This window comes from Podarcis filfolensis (genome assembly GCF_964270895.1).
Source record: "Podarcis filfolensis genome assembly, chromosome: W".
Lineage (NCBI taxonomy): Eukaryota > Metazoa > Chordata > Lepidosauria > Squamata > Lacertidae > Podarcis > Podarcis filfolensis.
In genome coordinates this window covers 39475918-39489342 of record NC_139619.1, presented here as the reverse complement: position 1 = coordinate 39489342, position 13425 = coordinate 39475918, and the positions used below count along the sequence as shown (strand labels likewise).

At 43.4% G+C, this 13425-nt stretch overlaps 2 protein-coding genes across 2 annotated transcripts in view; one reads left to right on the top strand and one right to left on the bottom strand.

Annotated features, from left to right (window-relative positions):
* The window catches only part of LOC310753812 (inositol polyphosphate 5-phosphatase OCRL-like), a gene marked incomplete at both ends in the record, with an annotated part of 1016056 nt that overhangs the window by 337550 nt on the left and 665081 nt on the right, over positions 1-13425 (top strand).
* Positions 8986-13425, bottom strand: part of LOC310753904 (magnesium transporter NIPA2-like) — a 394748-nt gene continuing 390308 nt past the window's right edge. Inside the window, exon 7 of the mRNA XM_083595259.1 lies at positions 8986-9319. Within this exon, the coding sequence (XP_083451385.1) occupies positions 9029-9319 (291 nt within the window). The 3' untranslated portion in view covers positions 8986-9028. The remainder of the gene's footprint in view (positions 9320-13425) is intronic.

Below are 13425 nucleotides of genomic sequence, written 5' to 3'. Positions count from 1 at the left end.
CAGTGCACCTGGGATACATGCCCAATCAGAACTGAGCCCAATTAGAATTTATTTAGCCCCATGGTTCAAACATTCTAAACCAATCTATTAAAACAAAACCATTCTTAAAAAGGGCACTTGTCCAAAGTAGTCAATTTAACTCTATAAGGGATCATTCCTGCTACATCAAAGCATATACACCTTCATGTATCTGCTGTTTCATGGATCCTGAAGCTTTTTCTTGGTGAAGTGAATTTAGAACAATTTAAAATGGGTAGAGAAGGTTGGCACACTGCAGAGTGCCAGGTGGGACAAGGAAATGTGGTCATCAGTTGACTTTCTTTTCTAAATATTGGACTACACAATAGCCTGATTTATCGGAAAGCATGTAGTATATGAGAATCTTCCCTGGAAAAACTTGGGGTGTAGGTCAAACCCTTCTGTTGTTCATAGTTATGCACCCTACATTATTCAGAAACAATTACACACAGAAATTGGTCCCCCCCCTTTGTAGAAGCAACGCACTATCAGACACATTTCAGCATTCCTACATAATAACACATAATACACAAAACATACAAATTATTAATTCTACACCAGTTGCATATCTTGAGGCAATTGTGATCTTGAGACAATTCTTGCTGCTTTTACATGTATCTCCAACCTTGGGCACAAGGGCATTTCTTGCCTGCCTTTGAGTCACTGGGAGGAAGTTAACAGCACTTCCAAACCTTGCTGAAATGTTATAGCTTTCTAGGTTCTTTCCTTCTTAGGTTGTGGTCAAAGAAATAAAATGTCCTTCATAATTCAATTATTCAGTTCCTCAAGTCTTTTATGGGAAGAAATTGTTGTGGCCACTGAGATGCATTGGCAGGCTGCTTAGCTGGTGAGGAAATGGTCTTAACATTTGGTCTCCCGTAAAACATCCTTTGAAAATAGGCCTGCAGGCGGTTGGGGTCTGAAGACATAATTAGTTTTTAAAAAGGAGGAAGATAATAGTCAAGAAAGGGGAGAATATTCTAGAAATTTCTTCTTGGGAAGCTGTAAATAATACAAAATCATAGTTAAGCATTTTATTCATTTAAATATTATTATCATTTACATTTAATTACTACTGTTATTTACTGCTCAGTCTGTTTACTTTTAGTTTGGCTGTGGAAGAAATGAAGGGACAAAACCTTTGTTAATTTGAACACAATTGGCAAGTTATTAAACATTTTGCTTATGTGGGTCTGAATTCTCTTAGAGGTTCATGTATCCTGTTTGAAAGGGAAATTTTTATTTCCTGTGAAAATCTCTGTCAGGAATGCTGTTCCTATAATGCATAGGTATATAGTACTCACAAAACAAAACCTGATAAAATCCATTAAAATCCATTTAAAACAAAAACAAAAAACAACTACAGTACTCAGAAGACAAACTCAGCGGGAAAGCTGTGAAAAGAATTTTGCATGTTAGATTGGAACTTGACAGCCTCTTAACAGTTGATGGTTCTCAATGGTTCTTAATGGTTCTGTACTAGGGCAGGGATTTTGGGCAACATATGGAAAAGGGGTAATTCTCATTGCATTTCCCTTAATGGTTCCCAATTTTACAGAAAGAAATTTGAATTTAAGTTTCATGTGCAGAGCATAACTTTGTCACCTCTTAGTTAAAACCTCCCTTTTCTTCTCTCTCTCTTTCTCAACCTGACATAGCCTCTGTGCATGTGCAGAGTAGAAGTTTCAGCAAATCTTTTATACCATTAAAAGTGTTGCATCTTTTGGCTAAATTACCATTTGAATAAAGGAAGGGAAGGGTAAGGAGTATATTTTAAAATAGGGTTAGATTTAAAACGAAAAGAGAAACTCAGCAATTCAAGTTTTCACCAAAGCTAGCAATAGAAGCTGGTCAAATTAAATTTCTGTTAACTCAGTTCTAAGGGATCATGCTTCCTTCACCAAATAAATATACCTGCACCCAGGCAAAGGGAATTTGGGAGTACCGCCTCCTTTATGTACAGGAAATTGGGGTGCACGCCTCTATTTAAAAATGTGGGCTATCATTATTTTGTGTGCTCCCTCTCTGGTCATTCGCAGAACAATCACCTGCTCCCTTATGTATGGGTAAAAATGGCCAGAGAGTCAGAATTCATAAGATCTTTAACATTCTCAGTCATTTCAGCCCTACCATTTGCAGACAAAATTTCTGCCCTTTATTTTACAGGGATGGTCAAGGCTCAGTCTGCTCGATTATGAATTTGTATGTGCTTAAACTTTGAATAGACTTTTAAGTCTGATTTTTAAAATAATAGACAAAATGGTAAAAACTGTTAGACAATCACGCAAATGCTTGTTATCACCAGTTCTGCTTCAAAAACATCACGGCTTTCACCTCTCACCTTTTAAAACTTTATTCTAAACTCTAAAAACCAATCTTTCCATCTTTCTGTACCAAAGAGCAAAGCTGGGCTGAACTTCAACCGATCACCATACACCAGAATTAAAAAATTACCCTCCAATGCTTGCAGACACATTGCCTTACACGCAGCCATAAAACTGGGAGAGTTGGAAGGGACCCTGGGGTCACCTAGTCCAACCCTCTAAAATACAGGGTTCATAGCAAGAGACTAGGGCCCTGCAGGACTTGACATCTTTCCGCAGGGCCTGCAAGACAGAGCTGTTCCACCAGGCCTTTGGCCAGGACACAGCCTGACTCCCTCCCTCGGCAATCTTCGCGGAGCTCTGGCCCAATGGTTGCCAGTGGCTTGATTTGAATTAATTTTATAATAAATGATTTTAGAGTGTTGTGTTGTGTTGTATTTTTGTACTGTTTTATTGTTGTTAGCCGCCCTGAGCCCGGCTTCGGCTGGGGAGGGCGGGATATAAATAATTTTATTATTATTATTATTATTATTATTATTATTATTATTATTATTATTACTACTACTACCAGAGAGAGACACACATACTTATGCACACAGACACAACTGGGGAAGGAAACACAAGCCATGCCCCTATCATGCAAGCACACACGTGTACTAAGGAAAAGGAAAATAAAAGTACCCAACTTTATACAGAACCTTTTTAGCAGATCTTAAGATAGTTTGAGTGAGAGTTTACTTCCTTAGACTAAAGAGTGCAAGTTCCTAGAGAAATGATCTTTAAAGAAAGATACAAGTGAACAGTTTTCCTAAGATTAGATAGGGAGAGAATCTTTTATAAAGAATAGGGTTAATTCAAGAGTTGATATAACCACTCGCAAATAATAAAACAGCCATAGATTTGATTTAAAAGGAATACAAAAGTGAACATTTTTTCCTGAACTTGCATAGGAATAGTAAGCCTATTTTAGGAAACTGAGATGTGGGGTACCTTTAGCAAAGATTGCCCGCCCACCCTTTGCAATTTCCTTGTTAAAGGAAGCTTACTCAGGAGTAAATTCACCTGGCACAGAAGTAAGGGGGCGGGGGGGAGAGACTGAAAGAGACTGAAACGGGGGGGGGGGGGGCATTTTTCAAGAAAAGAGGCCAGGAAATCCTGGCTGATCTTACAGAGACTGATATCAGGAGCCTTACAATAACCCTTCTGTCCAACCGAATCAAAGTTAAAACTGGACTCAGATAGACAGTTACTGGCTATGGAAGCTTCTACCTTTAATAACATTCTTCTTAGAAGGAACACCATATTTTCATAGTCATATAGTCATAATACTTCCAAGGATCCCTCAGAACACTTTTCTCTCAAAAGGAGACCTACCTAATGCTTAATGAAACTAGCTCTCTCATAAACTCAGAGTTACAAATTTCTTTCCTCTTTAGTTGTCTAGGGAAGGGGGGGCAATCCCCCTCTCAGAACACAGGTAAGCACATACACGGGATTTATTTTTTATTTTTTTCTCTTTTCTTTCTACCACTTGGAGGAAGACTCTCCTTTGGAGCCTCTCTCAAATAACAAACATTTGCACACCTCATTCTCATATTTGTCTTGTTTAAGATTGATAAGGCCCAACATGGCTTCCTTAGATTAAAATTTTGAAGCAAGGTTGCTATTTATTTATTTATTTATTTATTTATTTATTTATTTATTTTAGATGGCACATTTAAGATAGGCAATTGCTGGATGTTACCTAAGGTCAATTTAAACACAGGAAAAATGTTTCTTAAACACAAACTGAAGGGGTCTATCAGAGTCCAGGCGGGAAGTAAGCGCCAATTGGGCTTCCTTCTTGCTGGGAGTCTGAGGACTTGTCTCTTTTGACAGGGGTGCACCCATTTTCTAAGACTGACAGTCTCTGAAAGGGGAACCTAGGAAAAACTGGACAATCTCCGAAAGGGGGAAACCTGGACAATCTCTGAAAAGGGGGAAAGGACCTGGGCAAACTCCGAAGGGTCCCAAAAGGGGGAAATCTGGACAAGCTCTGAAGGGGGAGGACCTGGACAAACTCCGAAAGGTCTGGAAGGGAAAGGGGTTCAGGGTTTTGAGGAAGGGAAGGAAGTAAGATTTAGAGAATTATAGGTTGCTGTGGTTACAGTATTCCAACCCACTACCCGTGTTTCCTACTTATACTCACTTCCGCATTCGCTGTTCTGGCGATCCTGGGATCTCTTGACTGGTTGTTTAAGGCCGGTCTGATCGAGCTTTGCTTCCTCTGGTTAACCCCGTTGGACTTCCAGTTATTTCCAGACCCTGGGATCGCTGGAGGACTGGTTATTATTCCTGGCAAACTGCCTGGTGAGAGCTGGATCACCAGTCCTTCCTCACTCCCAGAATCCGGGCAACCAAATGTCCCTTCGTGCGTTGCCATCTGTTGTAAACAAAATGTGCCCTTTTCCCCTTATGGGGTGTCCAACAGCCCATACAGAGTCCTTACGTAGGTTCCCTATTGGTAGGAGAAAATAACAGAGGCCAACCAGAGAATATTGAGAAACAAAGCAGCTAGTAAACCTGATCTTTATTGATCTGTTACAACAGGGTGCTCCCCTCACACGCAGGAAAGGAGGAGGAACCCAGAACAAAGGTGCGCCTGCCCTTATATAGAAATTTTAAATTCCCTGCTCTGGAGCTCAAGACCACCCCTCCATACATCATACATACATCACAGAAAGGGTGTAACCCAAGGACACCCCCCCCCCGCATACCTACATCACAGAAAAGGTGGTCTAAAACAGAAATTTGAATGTTGTTTTTCCTGTCTGCCAGGTTATCTGATAGCCTTTCCTGATAGTCTGTCACCCATTAAAATGCTGATTACTCAATTCCTGAGACAATGGGAAGGCTCCCTGACCCCCTCCCTCCTTGCAGAGAAAACATTTGGCCAGTTTGGGAAGCAAAAATGGTTTTCAGGTCGCTCTTCCTGTGCTGATAATTAGAATATCATGGAAAAGTTCATTTATTTCAGTAATTCAACTTAAAAGGTGAAACTAATATATGAGACAGACTCATGACATGCAAAGCGAGATATGTCAAGCCTTTATTTGTTATAATTGTGATGATCATGGTGTACAGCTGGTGAAAACCCCAAAGTAATAATTTCAGAAAATTAGAATATTAAATGAAATCAGCAAAACAAGGATTGCAAATAGAGCAATACTGGACCTCTGAGAAGTAGAAGCATGCATATGTACTCAGTACTTGGTTTGGGCCCCTTTTGCATCAATTACTGCCTCAATGCAGCGTGGCATGGATGCTATCAGCCTGTGGCACTGCTGAGGTGTTATGGAAGACCAGGATGCTTCAATAGCAGCGTTCAGCTCTTTCGCATTGCTCGGTCTCATGTCTCTCATCTTTCTATTGGCAATGCCCCACAGATTCACTATGGGGTTCAGATCAGGCGAGTTTGCTGGCCAATCAAGCACAGTAATCCTGTAGCAGGACCCCCCCCCAATCATTCAGTTTGTACAAACTTCACACACACTCACACTCACACTCACACACTACATACGCTACGCTTCTGTTATAAATTCATAGAAAATCAACCATACATCGGATTTGCACTGTTCCACTTCTATTTTACTCCATGAAGGAAGGACTACAAAATGGGGAAGGTTTGATACAGGGCAGCCACAATCCCTTCAGCATACCAGCACATCCACAGGAGCCCTGCCCAGTTGCTATGCCAACCCTGATGGTCCTAGACAGAAGACCATCAAGATCACAAAGAACTTGCATATGGGAGTGGATTCAGCACAGACTGGAACAAAGGACAATAATCAGCTCTTCCCTCTGGGGGCAGGAAACTGCAAACTCCCCTCTGTCACCTGGAAAGTACTCATGGGGAGGGGGAAAGGGGGAACCAGCCAGGTGACAGGACACTCAGGTTACCACCACAACTCCTCCCTCAACCCCTCCTTTCTGTGATGTATGCATGATGTTTCTGGGGGTGGTCTTGATCTACAGGATGGGAATTTCAAAAGTCTTTATAAGACCTTGCACACCATTTTTTCTGTGTCCTTCCTCTCTCCTGCAAGTGAGGGGAGGACCCTGTTGCAACAGATCAATAAAGGCCAAGCCTACAGGCCGCTGTTTTGCTCCAAGTTATCCTGGTTGTTGTCTTTGTTTTTGTCCAAGGGAGCCCTTGGATTTTTCCGTTAACAGTTTGGCGACCATGCTCAGGGACTCTTGGTTCTCCTGTGAAGGTGAGGGGGGAGATAGAGGGGATCGGGCGCCACTGGGCAACCTTAGCCCAGGGATCCTTTTTCTTCTCCCTGCCTCCTCTTTGCGGGCGGTAATCAATCATCACCAGAAAGCTCAACCAGGGGAGCAAACGCAAGGTCAAGCTGGCCAGAGAAAAGGATCCCGGGATCCACGAGGGACATTCAAGGACGTGAGTATGGTTTGAAGTTAGTACATTGGGAGGGGGGTGGAAAAGTAACATCTCCACGACAGCTAGACTTTTCTTCTTTCCTTCCTCGACGTCTTCTTTCGGAGTGTGGCCAGAAACGTCCTGGAAACCTTTCCTCTCTCTCCCTCCCAGTTTCTCTCTCGGAGTGTGGCCGGAGAAACCGCGGGAGCTCTCTTTTCCTCTTTCCTCGACGTCTTCTTTTGGAGTGTGGCCAGAAACGTCCTGGAATATCTCTCTCTCTCTCTCTCTCTCTCTCTCTCTCTCTCTCTCTCTCTGTCATTTGCTTCCTTTCAAATCTTTGTTTTCTCAGACCCCAATCTGGCACTGCACTGTGCAGGCGTCCAGTAGGGAATTCGGACATAGTTCTAAGGTCAGGCAGGCGGCTGTCGTGGACGGTAGAGCGGGAGGTTCGGGAAGAAGATGGAGCCCCGCACTAGGATTAGTTTTGTGAGCAGCGCTGAGTGAATTCCGGATCCGTGGTTTTTCCGGGTTAAGAGACCCATGGTTTCTAGGCTAGTTGCCTGTGGTTTTTCCGGGTTAGAGAGACCCGTGGTTTCCAGGCTAGTTGCCTGTGGTTTTAAATTGTAGGCAGGGATTGCCTTTGGATTTCTACTAGCCTTCTCCGGTCCGATCCATCGGAGTTTTGCCCAGAAAGGGCCGAGAGGGGCACTTGAGTGTTAGACTGAACAATACTGATAGGATATTCTTTTCTCTTCCCCTCCCTCTTTGTCCCTCTCTTGTATCTCTGTTTATGTATCTCCTTGTGTAGCTTGTTATCGAGCACCCCCCCCCCGGTATTAAAGGGAAATGGGAGCTCACTCTTCTAAACACCCTAGCTGGACTCCTCCTGGCAACAAAGCTTCCATGAAGCCTTTTTGCTCCAGAGAGGATTCTGATACGCCCCTCCAGTTTGTCATCTCCAACTGGGAAAAATAAAATAAAATAAAATAAAGGGGCAAAATGGTCTTTCCAAGTACAAATTGCGAGACCGTTGTAACTTTTCGTGGGTGGCTTAGGCCCACCACCTGGAACCCAGGGCACAGTGGCCACCTCAGGGATCCTTCAACAAAATCAGGGTGTGAACCCTTAGGGAGAACTGAACACATCAAATTTGTGTTGTTAAACTATAACCTAAAGCTAGAACATGAAACCGTAAACTTGATGGTGCTCAGAAGGCAGTAGATATAATAATAGCCCAGCCTGAGAGCCCACGCATTAGGGATCTTAGTTTCTCTAAAAAAAAATATGAATAAGAGATGTACTCAAAGGTTTAGAAATATTATCCCATGGGCATTGAACCAGGTTTTGGTACTTTTGGCAGTGTGCGCAGGTGCCAAGTCCTGCTGGAAAATGAAGTCAGCATCCCCATAAAGCTCGTCTGTGGAAGGAAGCATAAAGTGCTCCAAAATCTCCTGGTAGACTGCTGCGTTGACCCTGGACTTAATGAAGCACAGTGGACCAACACCAGCTGATGGCATGGCTCCCCAAATCTCTTTTCTGATGAGAGCAGCTTTTGGATCTCATTTGGAAACCAAGGACCCAGAGTCTGGAGGAAGAATGGGGAGGAACACAATGCCAGATGCTCGAAGTCCAGTGTGAAGTTTCCACAGTCTGTGTTGATTTTCCATGATATTCTAATTTTCCGAGTTTCACCTGTATTTCTCTACTTCTCCCATTCCCCGAGATTTGAGTTACCTTCAGCAGATTACAAGAGAAAGAGGAATTCTGCTGTGCATTCCTGCCTCTGACTGAAGTATTTTGCTTCTGCTTACGTTGCTTCTGCTTACTTTGCAACACTCCCTGAGCAATTCACACCCTCCTTACCAATGCCACATCACCCATTGCATTTGAAACTCGTTTTTTGTGTAGAGGCTGGTCCAAAAAACCCTCAGGTGCACAGATTTTTGTCCCTGGTTTTCTTTCTTGTCCTCCACATCACTTCTAGCTGCATGGGAGGGAATGCAGGAGACAGCAAGTTCAGCTCTAGGGCTGCCACTTGCTGAGCTCTAGCTTGACCTGATTGGGTCTCTAATTTGGTTCAAGTATGTTACCAGTGAAAGGACTTGCACATAAAAGCATTTCAAATAGTTCAGTGTTGCTTATTTAGAATCTGATTCTTGTCTAGTGGAAAACAGCAGCAGTCTTAAGAAGCTCTTTAGAACAGCTTAAAAATGGGTTGGGATATATCTTTTTTTAAGCCAAAAGGCTATGTATAATGTGCAAGCTTTCATAAACTTTGGCCATATTGCTCCTCTGCTTTCTTTGTCCCCTCTTTGTGGGTATCCTCAGAATCCAAAAGGGGCCGGTGAAGACAGGACTGATGCTTGCCCCCCTTTCTGCAAGAAGCTGCTTGCACATTTGTTTGGTTATCCTTCAGGATAAGAGGCAGCAGGTCGGCAGTGAAGGGGATGTCTCTGAAAGCATGCAGTAGGAAGATGCCAAGGTCAGTGGTGAGGAAGCCACTGATGGTGCCAATGATGTGCATCAGAACCAGATGCTGCCACTCCTTGAACAGAATAATAATAATAAATAATAATAAATTTTATTTATATCCCGCCCTCCCCAGCCGAAGCTGGGCTCAGGGCAGCTAACAACAATCAAAATAATCCAGCATTCTAAAAACATTCATTATAAAATTAATTAAAATCAAATTGATGGCAACCATTAAGCAAAATTCTGTGCAGATTGCCAGAGGAGGGGGTCAGGCTGCGCCCTGACCAAAGGCCTGGTGGAACAGCTCTGTCTTGCAGGCCCTGCGGAAAGATGTCAGGTCCCGCAGGGCCCTAGCCTCTTGTGACAGAGCGTTCCACCAGATTGGAGCCACGGCCGAGAAAGCCCTGGTTCTAGTTGAGGCCAGCCTAACCTCTCTGTGGCCTGGGATCTTCAGGATGTTTTTATTTGCAGACCGTAAATTTCTCTGTGGGACATACCAGGAGAGGCGGTCCCGTAGGTACGAGAATGGCAGAGAATGACTTCCAGGTTGGCGCCATTGGTAAATGGCGGAATTCCTCTGACTAAGAGGAATTTGCTCTGTGAAAATCGGGTCTGGCCGCCACGGCGAAGGCGGAGACCCTTCAGAAATCACAGGCGGGTGAAGCCTGTGAACGCGGGATTCGGCGGGCACCTTGGCGCCTCCCCTACTCGCAGGGAAACCCGTTTGCGGGGCTCTGTAGCGAAGTGGGGTGAGCAGCGCGGTGCTGTGAATCGACTGCTTTTTCCATGGAGTGAAGCCGCACAGCCGTTGCCGGAGAGCGCTGACTTTTTCCTGTGAACAATTGGATTTAAAAAGATACTACCCGTGAGTAGAACAATTGGATTTTAAAGACACTACCTGAGAGTAGAACAAATTGGAAACTTTTAAAAGAAGAAAGATTTAATTCGGAATTGTAGCGGGGAGGCATAAACAGGAAGTCCGCCTTCCGCTTTTGTAGATAGAACAAAGCAAAGAGGCTGCAAGCTAGAGTCTTGGAGAGCCGATTGGAAAGGATTAAATTTCAACTTCTAAAAACAGAAAACTCCCCTCTGGAAGCAGGAGAAGAGGGGGGAGAAGTTCTGGACTATTTATACCTGCGAGAGAGAGGGAAGGAAGTTAAAACTCCACTGCTCAGAACCTGGCAACGGGCTGCAAATTAGACAATAAGGCTGCCGTATCTGGAATGCGCTCTGACAGTTAGCTGTCAAAGGGAGATACATTGCTTTTAACTGTTTCTAACTGTTCCCTCTGATTCTAAGGGGGGGGGGGGGGGAGTAACTGAAAATTGAAACTAAATTTCCTTCTCGAGTTATGCTTTAAAAGGAGTTATTTTGGATCGATACAAGTACAGATTGTAACTGTTTCCCCCTAGAGGTAGTTGTGGAAACTGTTATAAGAGCTGGACCAGGGGAATTTTCCATTAGAAAGATAAAACTGCCTGACTGTGGGATTGACCTTGGACTTTCTGAGTGTTATGGCAGATGGGAAAGAAAAAGTAGACTTATCACTCCAAGAAAAAACAACGAGATCTGGGAAGTCTTGGCAGCGAAGAGCGTCAGCATCTGGTCCTTCTGCCTCATCCGCAGCTGTACCAACTCAACTTAAATCAAGAGGAATGTCATCAGAAGAGGCTTTAGCGACTGTGTTAGGCAAGATAAATGAATCTTTGGAAAAACTCAGCAGGAAAGTAGATGAGACAAATGTAAAAGTCGATGCGTCAAATGCAAAGGTGGATGCTGCAAATACCAAAATTGATATAAATACAGAAAGTATAAATAGTCTGGGACAAAAGGTGAATACTAACATAGAAGCCATACAGAAACTGATACAGGAGTCTGCTTCGACCCGTCAAATTGCAGAGGAGGCTAAGGGAAAAGTGGATGCTGTGGAAGTTAAAGTAACACAACTGGAAACAAAGAGAGTCCCAGATATACAGAGACAAGTTGAGGACCATAAGCTGATTCTCTCTATGATTGAGCTCAAGGAAAAACAGACGAACTTGAGGATTAGCTGTACCTGAATTGGAGAAAGATAGTTTGATAGAATTTCTTACGCAGGAATTCGCAGAGTTTTGAAATTTGGATTTGGAACAAGAAGGAGTGAAAATCGTGAGTGCTTTTAGGCTTGGAAGAGGAGGGAAGAAGAATAGAGTAAGAGACTGTTTGATTACCCTCCGATCCAAAGAAGAGAGAGATAAAATTTTGGGGTGGCACTTTCAGAAGACCTTGGAAATATTGCAGACAAGAGTGGAAATATTCAAAGATATCCCGAAATATCTTTTGGACCTTAGGTCCACTTATGGAGACTTGGTTGCTCTGCTGAGAAGGAACAGAATCATCTTTAGGTGGGAATTTCCTCAAGGCCTATCCTTCAGCTTTAAAGGAAGGAAAATAAAAATAAGATCAGTTGAAGATAAAGACAAATTTCTGAGCAACCACGAAGAGGATCTACAGAAGGGACTTGGAAAAGAACCAGGAGCATTGGACAGAAGATCACCAGACAGAGGATTAGAGCAAAGAGTACTGGACAAAAGATCACCTATACTGGACTTAGCAAAGCTACCTTTTGGATTGGATTGCCCAGCGAAAGGGATACCAACACCACCGACAGAGCAAGAACAAGCACTGGGCGCAGTTGGAGGAGACTTAAAGTAACTACATCATGACACTGCAAATATTAAGCTGGAATGTTAATGGGATGAATTCCCCTGAGAAAAGATGAAGAGTCTTTCATGTATTAAAAAAGGAACAATTGGACTTGATTTGCTTACAAGAAACACATGTGATAAAGCTACATAGGAAAATATTGGTAAATAAAAGATTGGGGCATGAATTTATTTCATCAGACAAAGTAAAAAAAAAAGAGTAGTACTTTATGCAAAGGAGAGCCTATCACCAAAATTTCTTTTTAAAGATGACCAAAGAAAATTTGTAGCAATTGAAATCCAATCGCAAGGACAGAAATTTCTGATTTTAGGCATTTATGCACCAATTGAGGGAAAATCGGAATTTTTTAAGAAGTTACATGAGACTCTGATAGACTATATGGACTATAATATGATTTTGATGGGGGATATGAATGGAGTGGTGTCTACAAATATGGATAAAGCACAGAGACAGGTAGTTACTAAGGATGGTAGACTGCCAAAGACTTTCTTTGATATGACTGACAATATGGACTTAGTTGATATTTGGAGAATTAAAAACCCTTTGGGAAGAGAGGGAACCTTCTTCTCTGAGGCCAAAATGACATGGACAAGAATTGACCAAATTTGGGTAACTAGAGGGCTGGCTCCAAAGACTAGAAAGGTGGAAATATGCCCTAAAATGTGCTCTGACCATAATGCTGTAAAGATGGAATTGAAATTAACACCAACTGGTTCCTTCAGATGGAGGATGAATGACACATTGTTTAGGAACGAAAAAGTGATTAAGAAGGCCCAAAAAACTCTGAGAGACTATTTTGAGATAAATATGAATACCACTGTAGAAAAAAGAGTAATTTGGGACGCAAGTAAAGCGGTCATGAGAGGATTTTTGATACAACAGAATGCGATCCAAAAGAGAGTCCAAAATGAGAAAAAAGATAAGATTTTGGAGAAAATAAAGGAAGGAGAGAAGAAACTGAGAGCGAAACCAAAATCGCAGGTGTCAGAGCTGCCCAAGGTCCCAGCTCACAAAGGACCAACGCTGCTTTGTTGTTAAATACAAAAGTCTGTATTGAAGTTCAGTTTCACTTCCAGAGCCGCAGCGCGCAGCCCCACGTCTCAAGCTTTAGACCGCTGATGACCCTTCTGAATCTCCTCCCCCTGTACACCAATTTAAGACCCTCGCCTTGCTCCACCTTTTCCGCTGCTCCTTCCTCCTCTGGGTCCGCCTGCCCGCCGGGGTCTCGCCCTTCCTAGCCTCTTCTGACGCTGATTCCCCTGAGCCTTCTCCCTCCCTCCGGCGGGCTTTAGGAGCTGGTTCCCCATCCGGGTCTCCTGCTGTCCCGCGCGCCTGTACATTTGAACTTGGCGCGCGCGCCCAGCCAGCAGTTTTCCTCCTAACCGTTTCACTGCTGCTGTCACTGCTTCCCCCTTCGGGTGGGCTAGCTGCAACTGACCTCCCCTCCATTCCCCCACTCTCCGATGGAGGCGTGGTCAGCCCTGA